Source organism: Pristis pectinata, chromosome 6, assembly GCF_009764475.1.
Source record: "Pristis pectinata isolate sPriPec2 chromosome 6, sPriPec2.1.pri, whole genome shotgun sequence".
Taxonomy (NCBI): Eukaryota; Metazoa; Chordata; class Chondrichthyes; order Rhinopristiformes; family Pristidae; genus Pristis; species Pristis pectinata.
In genome coordinates this window covers 89,458,186-89,476,491 of record NC_067410.1, presented here as the reverse complement: position 1 = coordinate 89,476,491, position 18,306 = coordinate 89,458,186, and the positions used below count along the sequence as shown (strand labels likewise).

Genomic DNA, 18,306 nt, shown 5'->3' with positions numbered 1-18,306 from the left:
GAAATAGCAGTCTTTGACACTTAAGAAACATGCAAGCTGGTGTTCATCTGTGTGCAAGTGTATGCAAGCATGTGCTACCTCAAATGTACATTGCATTTTGTGTCAATATTTTTTATGGCATGAACCAAAATGTCTTTTGTGGTAGAGAGCGAGAAGGCAGCAGTTATTCCCAGTGATACTGCAGATGCCAGTCGTCACTCTGAATTAATCTCCACATGCTCCGTGGCACTATGTCAACATCAAAGAGATGTGGGGAGTTGTATTTATGATGGGTGATTGTTCACAAATTCAACTATACAAAGGGAGCCAGGTTCCTTCCTCCTGGTCACCATAACGTAAATAGGTTGCTGCATTGAACCAAGCGAGTGAGCACAGCTAAAAACAAGACAGACAGTAATGACGACCACAACTAAATTTCACTGCGAAGATCTTCCTGATCAGCAAAATCACAAACAAGTCCATGCAAAAAATAAATCAGAATATTTCCTCCATGTGGGAGAAAAGCATGAACTTGGTAGACATTTGGGCTGCATAGCATTATTGGTGAACATTAGTGACCCATGACAACGTGAACTAAAGTCCTGATTTAAATAGGAAGAATCAGTAACTACATAGATGCTTGGCCAGCACCACTTAGCTGGGTTAATGCAGAGTATGTTCCCATCATTTTTGATTGTAATAAGTTCTAAAGTTTATTGTACATTTGGTATTTTTGAGTTATTTAAGTTAACTGAAAGCCACCTTCAAGAGCAGCTACTGACTGGCACCAAGAAAAGGCAAACATATAAATGATATTGAGAATAGGTGCAACATAGAAATGATCAGCGCTGCTACACAAAGTCATTGCAGTATTAAATATTTTAGATCAAGGGGTACATACCTACTGCCTGAGGAGCAATGATCTGGACAAATCCTGCTGAGAAGGTTATGAGAACAACAGGGTAAGTAACCCAGGCCAAGTACTGAAGAAAGACATTGTGTTCCAGGCCACCGTACATCCATTTCTGAGCTGTGGAAATAAGCATTGCAACCAATGTTAAAATGAAGTCTAAGGGGTACTTGGTAAAGGTATCTTTAATTCTGTTCACCTGACTTTTACCATGCTATGATATAATAATCATCAACACTAATTTGTGAATTCTCAATAAAACCTGTACATTAATTGTTTTATTTTTATTGTTCTGTTTAACATGCTTAAAGAAACTTCTGAGATTATTTGTCAGTAGTTGCTTGTGTGATGGTCTTATTTTCGCTGCATTAACAATCATATAATTCTCAAAAATAATGTAAATCCACATTTACAAAGAACAGTGTCACGCCTTTCATCAGTTCCTTTCACTGAATCCAAGGCCTAATATTAACTGAGGGAAGGTCAGTACAGAGCTGATAGGATCGGCTGGTTTGTTAACAGGTTTATTGAAGTTCACAAGATCACAAGATAAGGGAGCAGAAGCAGGCCATTCGGCCCATCGAGTCTGCTCCAAGGAAAAGGGAAAAAGAAATGGGGTGGGAAAAAAGAGAGAGAGAGAAAAAAAAACTATTCTAATCCCATTTGCCAGCCTTATCCCCATATCCCTTGATACCCTGACTATTTAGATATCTGTCTATCTCCTCCTTGAATACCCCCACTGATCTGGCCTCCACTGCTGTGCGTGGCAAGGAGTTCCACAATTTCACCACCCTCTGGGTAAAGAAACTTCTCCTCATCTCTGTCTTGAAACTGTACCCTCTAATTCTAAGATTGTGCCCTCTGGTCCTGGACACGCCCACCAAGGGAAACAGCCTAGCCACATCTACTCTATCCTTACCTGTCAACATTTTAAATGTCGCTACGAGGTCCCCTCTCATCCTTCTGTACTCCAGCGAGTACAGTCCAAGAGCCGACAAACGCTCATCATACTTAAGCCCTTTCATTCCTGGAATCATTCTCGTAAATCTCCTCTGAACCCTCTCCAACGTCAGCACATCCTTCCTAAGATGCGGGGCCCAAAACTGCGCACAGTTTTGACAACCCATGACAACCCATCCGGGAGTCAAATTGTCCATTTTTGGATGGGGTTGGATGGTGTTAAAATAAGTAATCAGACCTGTAGATAAATAGCTTCCAAAGAACACAATACTGAGGGAGGGGGTTTTAAAAAATATTTTGACATTGACATTGTCAAAGTGTATGGAGTACAAGTCCATCTGACCAGTGTAAATTTGTATTGAATATACAACAGCTCACAATACTCTTAATGTTCTGCCATCAAATCTTGACACCTATTGACCCTTACTCATCTCAAATTTGCTGGTGCAGTCTGGGAAATTACCCCTCCTAGTCAGTAGAGTCATTCAGCATGGAAACAGGGCCATTCCGCCCACTACACCTATGCTGACGTGGGCATCCATCTATATTAATGCCACCTTCCAGCACCTGCTCTTCTATGCCTAGGTGATTTAAGTGCTCGTTTAGCACTTCTAAAATGTTGTCAATGACTCTGCTTTCACCACTCTTTCAGGCAGTATATTCTGAGCACTCAACACTGTCTGGGTGAAAAAATTCCCTCAGATCCCCTCTGGATAGTCTACCTCCTACTCTACATCCATGTCCTCTAGTTTTATTGACCTCTGATATGGGGAAAAGTTTCCTGCCTCTATCCTAACTATACCCTTCATAATTTTACGCACCTCATTCATGTACCCTCTTAACTTTCTCCGCTGCAGGGAAAGCAGAGCTAGCCTCTCCAGTCTCTCCTGATATCTGAAATGCTTCATCCCTGACAACATCCTGGTGAATCTCTTCTGCACCCTCTTGTGCTATCACACCTTTCCTATAGTATGATGACCAGAACTCCACACAGTACTGTGGTCTGACCAATGTTTTATAAAGTTGGAGCATAACATCCCCGCTCTTGTGTTCACTGCCCTAACTAATGAAGGGCAGTTTCCCATATGCATTCTTAACTACATTATCCATCTGTGCTGCTATCTACAAGGAGCTCTGGATGTACATGAAGGTCCATGTGTTCCTCTATACTCCCTAGGACCCTACCATTCATAGTGCATGTCCCGCACTCATTAGTGCTCCCAAAACACATTCCCTCACATACATCTGATTTCATCTGCCATTCCTCTGACACATCAATATCACCCTGTAGCTTAAGACTATCCAACAACTCCACCAATCTTCATGTCCCATAAAGTCCAATTTTTATTTGGTGCTGTTTTCAGCATTTTAGAGTTTGTTGTAATCCAAGCTTATCAAGACACGTTTCTTTTATGGAGGAAGTGTCATAGATATTTTAACAATGCAAATAAATAGTTGAAAGGCAATCGGTGCAATTTTACCACATTTGGAATCTAAACTCAAAGTTCCAGGCGCCAAGGTTCAATCCTGATTTTGGACACCATTTTCTTGAGTTTGTGTGGGTTTCCTTTGACTTCTTCACACATCCCAGAGATGTGCTGGTAGATTACTTGGCTACTGTAAATTGCCCCTGGTGTAGGTGCGGGGCAGGAGAATTGGTGGGAGTTGATGGGCAAGTGCAAGAGAGAATTAGCTGTGGGAGTACAGGGGAATAAAGAGAAGAGAACTGAAACAATGAGACTGCTGGGAGCCAGCATGGCTGAGTGGCCTCCACCATGCTATTGAAGTACAAGTTCCAGTACAGTACATAGGTGGTTTGGTAACTAGACTTGCAGCCAGAATTCTGGGTCTTTGATACTGACAAATTCAAAGCCCACCATGGCAATTTAAAATATAAATCTGTGAAATTGCTGGATTCTTGTGAAAAAAAAATTTGGTTTACTTGTATCTTTAGAGAAAGAAAAATCTGCCATCCTTACTCAATCTGGCCTATATACGAGTCCAGACCCATCAGTAAGGTTGACTCTTATCAGCGTGCTCAGTTGAGAGTCAATTAAGGATGGACAATAAATGCCAGCATCATCAGGGGAATTGGAATATTATTGTCACTTGTACCGAGGTACAGTGAAAAACTTGTCTTGCATACTATTCGTACAGATCAATTCATCACACAGTGCATCGAGGTAAGAAAAGGTAAAACAATAACAGAATGCAGAATAAAGTGTCACAGCTACAGAGAAAGTGCAGTGCAGGTAGACCATAAGGTGCAAGACAGATTGTGAGGTCAAGAGTCCACTTTATCATACTAGGGGACTGTTGGATAGTCTTATAACAGTGGGATAAAAGCTGTCCTTCAGCCTGGTGGTACATGCTTTCAGGCATGTTCAGTGATATCCATGTAAATGAATTTATTTTAAAAAATTCCCTCCCTTCCCCACATCCTTATCCAAGAGGCTGATGTTATGCTGATTTAGCAATTAAACAAACATCATGATCCATAAAAAGCTCTCAAGATGGTTGGGGGCTGGGGGGTTTATTGTACACAGAGCGCACATGTTGAAAAACTCAGAAATACATTAGTTATTCGAGTTATGTAGATCCAGACTTAACAATGGAAATAGCTTGGTGTCTGACTGGTGAGATCCACTGCACAGTATAAAGAAACTGAGTTCAACTGACCGGAGAAAGCTGACCTGCTTTGTTCAGTTTAAGTCCCAGCTTAACAAGGTGTTGTAATACTAATGCCAGACAATATTCGTGGGGCTGAATATAAAATATTACATGTTGTAATTCACATTTCCAGATAGGAATTGTTATTCATTATTTTAATATATAAAATTTCAAAACATTTAATTTATTGATAGTTTTGTTTTTCTCTCTCTCTTAATATGAACTTTCCAATCTTTTCTGTTTTTAAAACTAATGTGAAATTGAATTCTCCAGTCTAATTTACAATTGCCTCTCTGTCTTTGGCCTATTAATTTTGCAGTCTTTCAGCCCAATTGGTTTTGGAGGCATACCATTGCTTCAACTGTTTACCCAGTGCCCAGATTGCTGATTTCCCAGTCCTGACTGCTCAATTCTGGTGCAGGGTTTTGACCTGAAATGTCGACAGTTCCTTTCCTCGCACAGATGCTGCATGACCCACTGAGTTCCTCCAGCTGTTTGTTTGATGCTGCTGATTTCCCCACTATGCTACCAGATGTCCCCTTGTACCGTGGCACTGACCCTATTTCCGTCCACTGATCTCACACCCAACAAACCCCTGATTACCATAATCGAATTTGCGTCACCCCTGACTAGGGCCCTAACTTAATCCTGAGACCCTCCACTTGCCCAGGCTTACCCAATGCTCTGCACCATGCAGTGTCCAAAAGAAAATGTGTAAAGGCTATTCAGTTGTGCCCAATTCCCTGGACCTCAGGCACAGCTGAATTTTGCTGTGGGAGGCTCAGAATAAAAAAGAGTTACTGACACATAGCACAATACCTTGGCATGCTTGCCTGGACACTAATGAGATTTGAGGTCATTGTGTTTAAAGCCTTAAAACATTGGTGAAAATCATAAATGTTCAATGCTCTCAAATAGCAATCCTCCATCTCTTATTTTCATTGAAGCATTAGACTAATTAAATTAAACAATCAAGAAGATTGTTTTTACTGAGCTCCAGCCTTGCCCTCAAACATTTTTCTTTGGCCGGTGACCTCCAGTCCCGGTGGGGACAGAAGCTATTTGTTCCTGTGGAAGGCTGACACATGAATCGAAATACAGGTGTCAAATGCTGAGAGCTGGTATTTATGAGCCGCAGTAGCCATGTTCCTGCAGTGAATGAATCACTGATATATGCCATGCTGCCAAAAAGACGGCTTCTCTCATAAATGAAAATATCAATGTTTTAATTTTCATTACGAACACCTCTCAATTTAAGATTCTTTCCAACGCAGGAGGCCAAAATGATTAAACTGACCAATTGTGACGCACAAGTCTAAGTGCACAACAGATTGGTCTTCTGTCCTTGTTTGGGAATGCAGTCTTGTTTAAACCATGGCCGTGAGTTTGAGCCTTCCCTGCAACAGGCATTCACTTAAGACATGATCATCTCTGTGGTACAACAGATAGTGCACTCCCCTTCAAAACAATGGCTGAAAAGGCATTCAAACATGGTGGTCTTCATTTGCAGCACAGTCATACTTTGGTCAGGGTTCGATGGTGAAATTCAGAGTTATTGGCTGCAGTTAAAGGGAAGATTTATCAAAGTCTCACATAGCAGATGTATATAGAATACAGAACATTACAGCACAGTACAGGCCCTTCGGCCCACAATGTTGTGCCAATATTTTATCCTGCTCTCATATCTATCTAATCCTTCCCTCCCACGTAGCTCTCCATTTCTCTATCATTCATGTGTCTATCTAAGAGTCTCTTAAATGTCCCTAATGTACCTGCCCCCGTAACCTTGTGCGCCGGCAGTGCGATTCCACGAAACGTAGAAACACAGCTATAAGATTCTATGTGCAAGATTACTGGGAAAATTATTCATAGGATATTGGTGGCTTAGATACATAATTGGCAAAGTGGTGGATATTCAAATGTTCAATTGAATTCACAATGTACTGCAGATGAAGTAGCCCATGCCGGATAGCTGCAGGACATAAATGACAGTAAGGCATGGCTGATAAGTGGTAAGTAACACAAGTGCCAGACAATGACAATCTCCAAGAGAGAGTCCAAATACTTATCTTTGATATTCAATAGCATTCCCACCCGAGTTCTCCACCATTATTATCCTGTGGCCAACAATGACGAGAAACAGAACCATATCAGCAACATAAACGCCCTGGCTACTAGCCAGAAGCTGAGTATCCTGCAGTGAGTGACTCACCTCCTGACACTCTATGCCTGTCTATCACTTATAATTCATAAAACTGTGATCAAATACTCTCCACTTGCCTGGATGAGGGCAGCTCCAACAACATTCGAATTGCTTGACATCATCCAGGATAAATGTTTCCAACTGGAATGCCATCAGCCTCAAACATTCACTCCCTCCACCACAAGCACACCATAGTGCAGTGTATACCATCCACAAAACACCCTGCAGTAACTTATCCAGGCTGCTCTGACAGCATCTCCCGAATCCACCAAGGAAGAAAAGTGAGGCAGGTGCATGGGTGCGCCACCATCTGCAGGATTCCCTCTAATCACACAGCATCCTGACTTGAAAATATATCACTGTTCTTTCATCAACAGTTCCGTAAAGTTTGAAGTCTCTAACCAAAAATATTGTGGGTGTGTCTTCTTCAGGAGGCTCATCAATGATTTTTTTTAAGATTCCAGATTATTAATTGAATTTAAATTCCATAGCTACCATGAGTCTGTGGATTACTGATCGAGGCCCCTGAACTTCTGGCAAATTAATCACTGTACTACCATCATTTACTTTGTGCAATGGAGCCAAGTTCCACGAAGGAATAAGGTAACAACGGCTATGTTATAATATACTCCTTTAACAGAAAGAAAAGTTTTCATTAAACTACAAATAACTTAAATAATTCAAGAACTAACTACAAAAATTGTAGAAGTACTGCTGTTACATAATGTATGGCAAGTTCATTACAACATATTAACACTCCTTAAAGTATATCTTTATGAAACTTGAAAGACAGAATGCACCATTGCAAATAACATTCATGAGAACTAATTATTTATACAAATTGTGATCTTTAGAAAATAAACTTTTTACTTGGAACTGAACCTAATCAAAAAATGTAGTAAAACTAGAGCAATCCAGACAAACAAAAAATGACTGCAGTGCAAATGCAATAGTTGGTTAAATTTTCTCTTAAGTACCATCTATCACTTTCAAATAGAAAGAAACTAAATAATGCCTACATGGCATCACACCATTCATACTGGCCTCATTAGAACCAGATATGTCTCAGTATGGCATTCTGAGATCCTCTTTAGTTATCATGCTCTAAGCAGCCTTTTCCAAACAGATGAGCCAAGACAAGCTGAATGACTGTTCCCCTTTGTATTTATCTTATGACCCAAGCTAAACATTAATTTACGAGTATGCACTAATGAGGCTCACTCCATTCATAACCTCTTAGAAAACTGTTTCCATTCATCCTATAAGCACATTATTAACTAGATCATATCTAAATAGCATGTGACAAAAATCCAAGACTTTGTACAACTCATTTAAAAAATTTAACAAAATTTATGGCAAATATATTATTGCTTTTAATGCAATTTTAATAATATTCATTAAATTAATCAAAACATAGAAAGGAGTGATTTATCTTCAGCAATGCCATGTTTTGTTTTGATCTCAGGAGCTGGTTTTGTGAATCAAATAATATGGCATATAGATAAAGCTGAAACAAATTTGACATAAAGTTGAAGCCAATGATGCTTGTGGATTTAATTTCACAACAAGATGCTGAGCAAAAGCAAAAGACTGCAGAAACTGGAAACTTGAAATGAAAATGGGTGAAGCTGGAAATTGTCATCAGGTCAGGCAGCATCTGTGATAAGTGAAGAGAGTTAACACTTCAAGGTGACATTCTTTTATTTTCTATCTTTTTCTGTTTATAACGATGTATTAAACTGCTGATGTGATGCACCTACTCTGATGATCTGCCCAACCTGAGATGAGTAAGATTCTTTCACAGCACTATATACAGAAAGTTTGGCAGTACCTGGTAGGAGCAGAAGGTAGCGTTTGTTTTCCAGGTTCACAGTTCTTTGTCTGAACTGGAAGATGCGTTAAACTCTGATTCATTTACTCCCTATCCTTTACAAAGGATGCAACAGAGTGAAAAGCCCTGTAATATTCTGGTTCATTATTTTCCCTATTTTAATCATCCTTATTAAACCCTAAGCTATATTTCTTATTCTTCTACTAATTTGACTCTTGAATTAGACCCTATTCTATAAATGCAAAACTCACTAATCATTCAATTAAGATTAGCTTCACAAAACTTTCAGAATTGTGCATGAAATTCACGGTGACCAACTTTACTATAGTTGATTTTTTACGAAAAATCAAGTATCGACAGTTCATTGAATGTTAACAAGCTATATGTTATTGTTTGAAGGACATGTGGCAATGTGTCTACATGTCAACCTGCTCTATACAGCAAACAGCGCTGTGAATAAATCTTTCTCATCACTGTTTGGGCAGGTCATCAGATTAAGTGCATTGCACCAGCATCTGTGATAAGAAAAGAGAGTTTAATACATCAACATAAACAGGAAATGAGTGAAATGCTCAGTGTGATGAAAGAATGTCACCTTGAAGTGTTAACTCTCTTTTTTTTTAAATCACAGGTGCTGCCTGACCTGATGAGAATTTCCAGCTTCACCCATTTTCATTTCAAATTTCCAGCTTCTGCAGTCTTTTGCTTTTGCACAGCATCAGTACTTATTTTTTTTATTTACAGCGTGGTAACAGGCCCTTCCGGCCCAACGAGTCCACGCCGCCCATTTTAAACCCAAATTAACCTACCCGTACGTCTTAATCCACAAGCATCATTTGTTTCAAATTCATTCATATGTGTTTCAGCTTTATCTATATGCCATATTATTTGATTCACGTAACCCGAGATTAAAAAAATGGCATTGCTGAAGGAAAAAAATCACCTTGTTCTCTAGTAAGATGAATTTTCATGAATCCTATTGAAATTGCATTAAAAGCAATGAAAAAACATCAAAAGCAGTTGTTTTCAACTATTCCAGTTATAGTCAACTGTCGTAAATCAAACCAAAATCTGAATTTAAAAAATGTCTGTGACAATGCCTTGTGCATTTAATTTATACAGACTAGATCAAGAGAACTTGCAAGTGGCAGATAAAAGACAAAACACAACACAGGGGATTTTGTTAAGCAGTAGGTTCAGAGATTAATCAAGATCAGAAAACAAAAGACATAGCTTAAAAGTATCACGTATTCAATGAATCAAAATACATTAGGACTTTTCTCACTGCCTTATATTAGCTATGGAGAAACTGGTAATATTCATATATTCAGGTACAAGTTATATATATCTTAAATAATGGTATTCACCATACATCCAAGCAGCATAACCACTTCCTCAAAGAATAATAGGTTATATTTTTAAAGCAACTACTTAGAAATTATTGCCATCCATAATAGAAGATGTTGGTAACTAATCATCAGATGAGAAATAAAGATGCATTCTTAACATTAAACATGGAAGTGCCATAAGGCATCTGAGTTACAAAGAGGACAAACTGATCACCCAAAGCTTAACATGCATTACCATTAATTTAAATTAGTCCATGTGATGCTTCTGGATACCAAGGTTAGAGGGCAAGAACTGTAAAACAATGTTATGAGGCAATTGAACTGTTCTCTATCTCTGCCCAACTTGATACAAAACTTTGACTGATATTCTGGAAATGAATCAGCCTCAAGGGTTGACTTTCTGTTTTGGAAGAATTTCTCCGTTACTTGAAGACTTGATAGAATCAAATGAACTGCAAAGCTTGTCCCAAAGACTATGTTTCGGTAGATAGGTATCATGGGTGAAAGATTTGAAGTGAAATCCAGATGAGAAAATACTCAAAATATAGAACCCAGTGTGGAGAAATAGCACCGCAGTTTTAATATGAACAAAAAAACATAATGCTAGGAATACTGGGGTATTTAATCAATATTAACATTAGGTCATGACAGTATCAAAGTGTCTGAAGATGGAATGAGTCAACTGAGAAACACAAAAATTACTTGATCATCTTTTTGTGTACACATTGGGGAGTTTGATCATGATGATAATATCAATGAAAAGATGCAAGAATTGAAGTCTGTTCTACAACAGCCCTGTCAGTAAGTTTGGGGAAAGCAGGTGAGTCAGGAACAATATTTTTGCAGCAAAATAATCATTGGAAGAGAAACTCTTTGTGAAGATAGTGCAGATTTACACCGATTTACCCAATATTCAGGAAATCTAATCTGTAATGGTTGAGGCCAGACAGGCCACAAGTACTTAAAATATCAACAACAATGAGATTGATTTATAAAGAGCATTTGTTTTGTAATAATTTTCTCTTCAAATTATCTTAACACATCTGAAAGATGAGAAGTACAAGCGTAAAGACATTTCTATGCATCTTGTACCATCATAGCTTATCCCACAGGCTACTGAATTCAAATTTAGCCCAGATCAAATTAAAAGAAAAGCAATTTCTCATTCTCACTTAATACCTACAAGCTGTTTAATGAAGTGACAAGTAACACCTTCCCTCCATCTCTAGAAACTGGGAACTAATTTCAGTCCAGAATACAATAAAGTGGTGTCTGTCAAATTGTGAAGCTGCTAAATTTCCACCCATAATTGTAAATTTCCTCTAAAGTAGGTTTGATGTTTCAAGATCAGTCATTGGGTGCAGCTGTTGAATATTTGTTCAATGTGTCTTTTGGAGTGAATCATACAGGACAGAAATGAGCCCTTTTGGCCCTCCTTGTTCATGCTCACCATAATGCCTATCTATGCTAATCCCATATGCCTGCATTAGGCCCACATCCCTCTATTCCTTTCCTGCCTAAGTACCTGTCCAAATGCCTTTTAATTCTGTCTGCCTCCACTACCTGTTCTGGAGCTCATTCCAGTTAACCACCACCCTCGATATGAAAAATTTACCGTTCGGATCTGCTTTAAATTTCTCCCCTCTCACTTTAAGCTCAGGCCCTCTGGTTCTAGATTCCCCTGCCCTGATTAGCTGTGCTGTCTATGCCCCCTCATAATTTTACAAATCTCTACAAGGTCACCCCTAAGTCTTTTATGTTCCACTGAGGATAAACCCAGTCTATCCAATTTCTTCTTAAAACTACAACTCTCCATTCTGGGCAATACTCTGGTGAATCGCTTGTGCACTCTCTCTATTGCTTCCACATCCTTCTTGTGGTGTGGCAACCAGAACTGCACACTACATTTCAAATGCTGTCTTTTTTTAAAAATTACAGTTGCAACATGATGCCCCAGTTCTTAAACTCAATACGCCGGCCTATGAAGGCAAGAACACCAAATATCACTGCCCTATCCAACTCTGTCGCTACTTTCAGCAAGCTATGGACTTGCACCTCCAAGGTCCCTCTGCACATTAAAGCTCCTCAGGACCCTGCCGTTGACTCTATATGCCCGACCAGAATTTCACTTCCTAAAATACATTACCTCGCAGTTGTCTGGATGAATTTCCATCTGCCATTGGTCTGCCCAACTTTCCAGCTGATCCATCTCCCTCTGCATCCTTAAACAACCTTCTTCATTATCTACAGTTCGACCAATTTTCATGTTATCTGCAAATTTACTAATCGAACCACCTACACTCTTTTATATATATGACAAACAACAAAGGTCCCTGCAGTACACCACATATACAAGGCTTCCAGTCAGATGAACACCCATCCACCAGGACCCTCTACCTCATATCACCAAGCGAATTTTGGATCCAGTTTGCCAATACGCCTTGGATGCCTTGTACCTTAACCTACTGGACCAGCCTACCATATGGGACCTTATCGAAAGCTTTATTAAAGTCCATGTAAACTATGTTCCCCATGCTGCCTTCATCCATTTTCTTAGCTGCCTCCTCAGAAACTCAATCAGATTTCACAGAGTCACAGAGCAATACAGCACGGATACAGGCCCTTCGGCCCAACCAGTCCATGCCGACCACGGTGCCCACCCAGTTAGTCCCAATTTCCTGCGTTGGGCCATATCCCTCCAAGCCCCACCCCTCCACCAACCTATCCAAGTGCTTCTTCAATGATCCTGTTGTACCTGCCTCACCCACTGCCTCTGGCAGCTCATTCCATACACTCACCACCCTCTGTGTGGAAAAGTTGCCCCTCAGGTCCCTTTTAAATCTTTCCCCTCTCACCCTAAACCTGTGCCCCTAAGTGTTGGACTCCCCTACCCTGCGGCAAAGACTGTTTCCATCCACCTTATCTCTGCCTCTCATTATTTTAAACACCTCTATAAGGTCGCTCCTCATTCTCCTACGTTCCAAGGAATAAAGACCCAGCCTGGCCGACCTCTCCCTGTAACTCAGGCCCTCCAGTCCTGGCAACATCCTTGGAAATCTTTTCTACGCTCTTTCCAGTTTAACCACGTGGTCTCGCCTGCACAAAACCATGCTGACTCCACCTAATCAATCCCTGCCTTTCTGAATATAAATCTTGTCCTTCAGGATCTTGTCCAAGAACTTCCCTACCACTGACGCAAGGCTCATTGTCATGTAGTTTCCAGGCTTATCCCTACTGCCCTTTTTGAATAAAGGGACAATATTAGCTATCCTCCAGTCTTCTGGAACCTCACCCATGGTTAACGAAGAAGCATAAATCTCTATCAGAGCCGCAGCAATCTCCTCCCTTGCTTTGCTTAGCATCCTGGGATAGATCCTGTCAGGCCCCAAGGAATTATCCACCTTAATGTGCTCCAATATTTTTAACACTTCCTTTTTCCTGACATGCAATGCTCCAGAATATCAGGGTGCACCTCCCTTTACTGTCCAGTCACCACATCCTTCTCCGATGAATACCGATGACAAGTATTCATTTTTACAAAAAGATTTTAGGATTCTCCTCAATCCTACTTGCCAAGGTCATTTCATGGCCCCTTTTTGTTCTCCTAATTTCTTCCTTAAGTTCTCTCCTATATCCCCTATAAACCTCAAAGGACTGGTTCGATACCAACTTCCAAAGCCTGACATATGCTTCCTTCTTTTTCTTGATCAAACATTACTTCATATCCTTACAGGGACATGTCGCCTCTGAACTCTTAATATCTTGTTTTTAACTACCTCTCACCTATCAGAGACATGAGAGATGCTGGAAATCTGGAGCAACTTGTCAGATGTTGTTTTCACTCCTAGCAGCTGCTCTCAATCTACTTCTGCCAGGTCCCGTCTTACACTATTGAGATCTACCTTCCTCCAGCTCAGGGTCCTACCTCGGGGACCAGCCTTTTCTTTATCCTTGACTACTTGAAGCTTACCGAGCTATGGTCACTGTTCCCAAATGGTTCCTGCAGAGAGACGTCTATCACTTGCCCATCTTCATTCCCCAAGGTTAAGTTCATCCTGCTCCCTTGTACAACTCTCAACATACCGCTTCATAAAACCCACAAATGCATTTTATGGATTTCACCCCAACTAAGCCCCTTGCACTAAGGAAATCCCAATAAATAAAGTTAAAATCCCCCACATCTACAATTCTATTGCTCTTACACCCTTCTGCAATCTGCCTGCACACCTAAAGCTAAGCAAAGTTTTTAAACATGCACAAACCCACGTCAATTGTGGATAGCTTGTATATTAAGTCTGGATAATCAGAATTCAATTTCAATAGATAAAACCTCAAAAACACAAGATTATTCAAAATTCAGAACTGCTTTGTTAATCTACACAGTGTCTATAAATATTTGTTAAAACAGCAAATGGAAATGTGAATCTTGTCCAATACTGATGAACTTGTGAGACTGAGGGCTGAAACCAATAAATATAGCAGTGCTTACAGATTCCTAGGTTTCCAAAACCTAAACCAGGAATGCTCAATGTGTTGGTTGTGGACTGAAAGCCAAATCTTTGTTTCATTCCCCAGCAAAGAACCTTCTTGTTAGAATATAAAATTACCCTCAAACCAATTGAATAATATTTAGAAAGTATCAAACTGTTGTTGAATCTGAAAAATATAAAATCCTTGTAGCTCCGAGTTACAATTAAGTTCATCCCCTCAAAAAACCTTGTATCAAATCAACATTCTGATCTCTAATACAATGTCAAGTACAAGGACCACACAGGATCACAAATGGAAATCCACACCAGCTTCAACGCAAACCTAGCCTCCAACTTGCTTTGTGACTGCTAACCAGTTCAAAGCCTCATCTTCAAACTACTCTGTGACTGGCTTGATCCACAGCTCCCCCCACCCCAAACCACCCACACCATTTCAGTTTAAAACTAGGTTTGGTATTATAGAAAAGACAAATGCAGCCTGCCATCAAAATCAAGATTGAACCACCTACTCCATCAGGACTTCCAGATTTAAACACAATAACTATATTTACCAGTATATTCCAATATTCCAAAGAGATACATTGTGTGAAATAGTGCTCTTAAAATGGTATTGTAAAATATTTCTGCATGAGTAGCTGGAGATATATCAAGTTGGTACTGCAAAACCTTTACATCTGCAGGTTAAAATATTGAGTTTTATGAGATTCAATGTGTTATTTATCCACTGGTTATTATAAGCAACCTCTGTTTTCCTTCTGATGAGAGGACAGGAGATATCCAAGATACCAACCCATAAATTTCACAACTATCGTTATTCAGCAATGTGGTGGAGAGATTAAGAATATTAATCCACCACTTGAAAATGGGAGAGCAGGATAAAGTGTACTGGTTAAATGTCACTCAAGGTTAATGTGGCTATGGTGTACTCTCAGCCTACTGGCCAAAAGTATAGTACTTAAATCAGTCTCCTGCAATTCGTTTGGGAGCCTGTAATACACTTTACTGTCTGCTGACCAGGTTTCCAAGCACATAGGAACCCTGAGAGAAAACAGATGAAAGGCGCCAATCAAATAGCAATGGCATTTCAGAGCCCTGCTTATGAGATCATAGATTAGTTATAACACAGCAGGCAGCTATTTGGCCCATCATGTCCATGCCAGCAAACAGATTCCATCCCTCAGCCCCTTCTCCATAGCCTTGCAAATTTTTCCTCACCATAAATTTATTCTATTTCCTAATGAGAGCCACAATGGAACCTGCCTCCACCATGTCTTCCAGATTCCAACCATATGCTGTGTAACAAAAAATGTCCAAGTCACTCGCGATTCCCTTCCCCTTTATGAACTCAGGCCTTGACCTGTCCACCAAAAGGATCAGTCTCCCACCACCCATTCTGTCCACACCCCTTATCCTTTTATATCCTTCTATCAAATGTCCCTCCATTTTCTCTTCTCTAATGAAGACAGTCCTAACCTATCCTTGTAATTGGAGTCTCTCATCCTATGAATCATTTCCATAAATCTTTTCCAGATACAAGTACTTTCATATCATTCCTATAATGAACCGATCACAATACTCCATTTGAGGCTGGAACTATATTTTATGAAGGTTCAACATATCTTACATGCTTTTATACACTATATCTCTACTGATAAAGCTCAGAATTGTGTATGCTTTAATTGCTTTCTCAACCTATCCTGCCATGATCTGTGAATTGTGCACCCATAACTCCAGGTTTCTCAGCTCCTGCACCTCTTTAAAAAATAGTATCTCTTATTTTATGTTGACTCCCCTCATTCTTCCCATCCTCATGTATCACCTCACATTTGTCCAGGCGTCCGCCCATTCCACCCATCTGCTATGATTCATCACTATCCTCTTCGCAGTTCACAATACTGCCAACTTTTGTGTGATCTGTAAACTTAGAAATTGTGGCTCGCATATAGATTTTAAAAAAAAGTAATGGCCCTAATACCGATCCCTGGGGAACACCACTGTAATCTTTCTCCATTATAGTTGAGATATAAATCCTTTACAGTTTTAATACCAAAAGGAAAATCACCATAGCAACAGGTGTTTGACATGCAGTGGTGCTATTGGTTCTTTTGAAAGGGGGAGTTGGGGGGGGGCGGGGGGAGAGCTAAAATCAATACTTGAGTGAATTGAACTAGTCACAATTAGAAGAGGAAGGTAAATTTGTACGAAGTGCATGAGGAGGAAATTAATGACCCTACGATAGATGTATGTAATTAATTCAAAAATTTGTGGTGTTTTAGTATCTTTCCCTTTTTGTTGAATTGTTGCACAAAAGTCATTAATTGAGATCAAAGAAACAACTGGTCCTAATACTGATCCCTGGGGAAATAGCATTATTCAGTCCAGTCCAAAAAAAACAATCATTCACCACGACCTTCTGTTGTCTATTACTCAGCCAACTTTATAACCATACGTAAATGTTTGTTTTGTTGTACCTTATCAAAACCCTTCTGGTAGTCTATACCCTCAACAACTCCATTTGCTACCTCATCAAAAAATTCTATCAAATTGAGGTTAAAGACAATTTGCCCTTAACAAATCTGTGGGTCAGGATTAGGAAATCCAAGCTCTCCCTGACCAATCCATAATCCCCAATAAATCCCAAAGGTTGGATGCCTTTGACCACCCAACACTTATCCACTTGTCATATTGTTCCAGTCTGGCCACGCCCAAATACTGATCAACAACCTGTTGGTTCGCCGAACCCACCCAAGCTTCAATCTACAATGTGCTACTTGATTGGCTGGGGGATGCAAGGAAAGGATGGCGAAAGGGGAGGTAAGAATTCTGAAAAGTGAATTTAACAATGTGAATCTTTTATCATTTTCTTGTTTAGTGCACTCAGCAAGTGTGCAGATCATCACTAGAGGAGTCAGTTAAAAGATAGATTAATCCCACACTAACACTAATTTTCAGCCTTAATATGTGATTGGTTGGAGCTCATCTCCCAAACTCCGGTCTCCAATTTGCCATTGATCAATCAGAATGCCAGCCAGTCAACTAAATGTTAAATACAACCTTGATTGGCTGACCTTCTTACAGCTTCAACACAAATCCAATTTTAACCTGCTCTGTGTTAGGTCAACCCTTTGAAATTATAACCTTTCAAACTACCCCATAAATAGTCTGATCCAAATCCCCCAATATCCAAACTCTCATCTCCAACCTGCCCCATAATTGGCTAATTTCTCCAAATCTCCTTCAACTAAATCCTAATCTTCAACCTAACCTGCGATTAATCAACATCCCCACCCCACAAACCCATGCTCCAGACCGCCCATGGGCAAACCAGGAACTCAGGGGAATCCAAATTCTAATCTGCAGTCTGTCCCATCATCAGCCAAACTTGTGCCCTCTATTTTAATCCCAATCTCTAGTCTGCCTTCCAATTAGCTGACATCCTTAACACCACCCATCCACTGATAATCTACCCATCCCACAAGAGAAGAAAATGATAGAGTCAGAGAGATGCAGCTCAGAAATAGGCTCTTTGGCTCATCAAGTTCAAACTAACCAGAAACGACCCAGTTACAGTCACCCTACATTAATCCTAGTTTTCTTTTTATTCTCCCCACAGTCATATCACCTCCCCCTCAGATTCACCTGCACACTACGGTCAATTTACAGTGGTCAATTCACCTACCAACCCACAGGTTTTTAGAAAAACAGAGAAGCACAGCACAGGAACAGGCCCTTCGGCCCACCATGTCTACGCAATTATGATGCCCATCTAACTAATCCCACCAGCCTGTACGTGGTCTGTATTCTTCTGTTCCCTGCCTGTTCATGTGTCTGTCTAAATGCCTCTTAAACATTGCTATTGTATCTGCTTTGATCACCTCCTCTAGCAGCATGTTCAGGGCACCTACCACTCTCAG

General features: G+C 40.1%; 1 protein-coding gene across 2 annotated transcripts in view; it reads right to left on the bottom strand.

Annotated features, from left to right (window-relative positions):
* clcn2c (chloride channel 2c) overlaps positions 1–18,306 on the bottom strand; it is a 456,139-nt gene that overhangs the window by 251,175 nt on the left and 186,658 nt on the right. For both annotated transcript variants that reach the window (XM_052017638.1, XM_052017637.1), the window contains exon 4: positions 881–1,009. In XM_052017638.1, the coding sequence (XP_051873598.1) occupies positions 881–1,009 (129 nt within the window). The remainder of the gene's footprint in view (positions 1–880; positions 1,010–18,306) is intronic.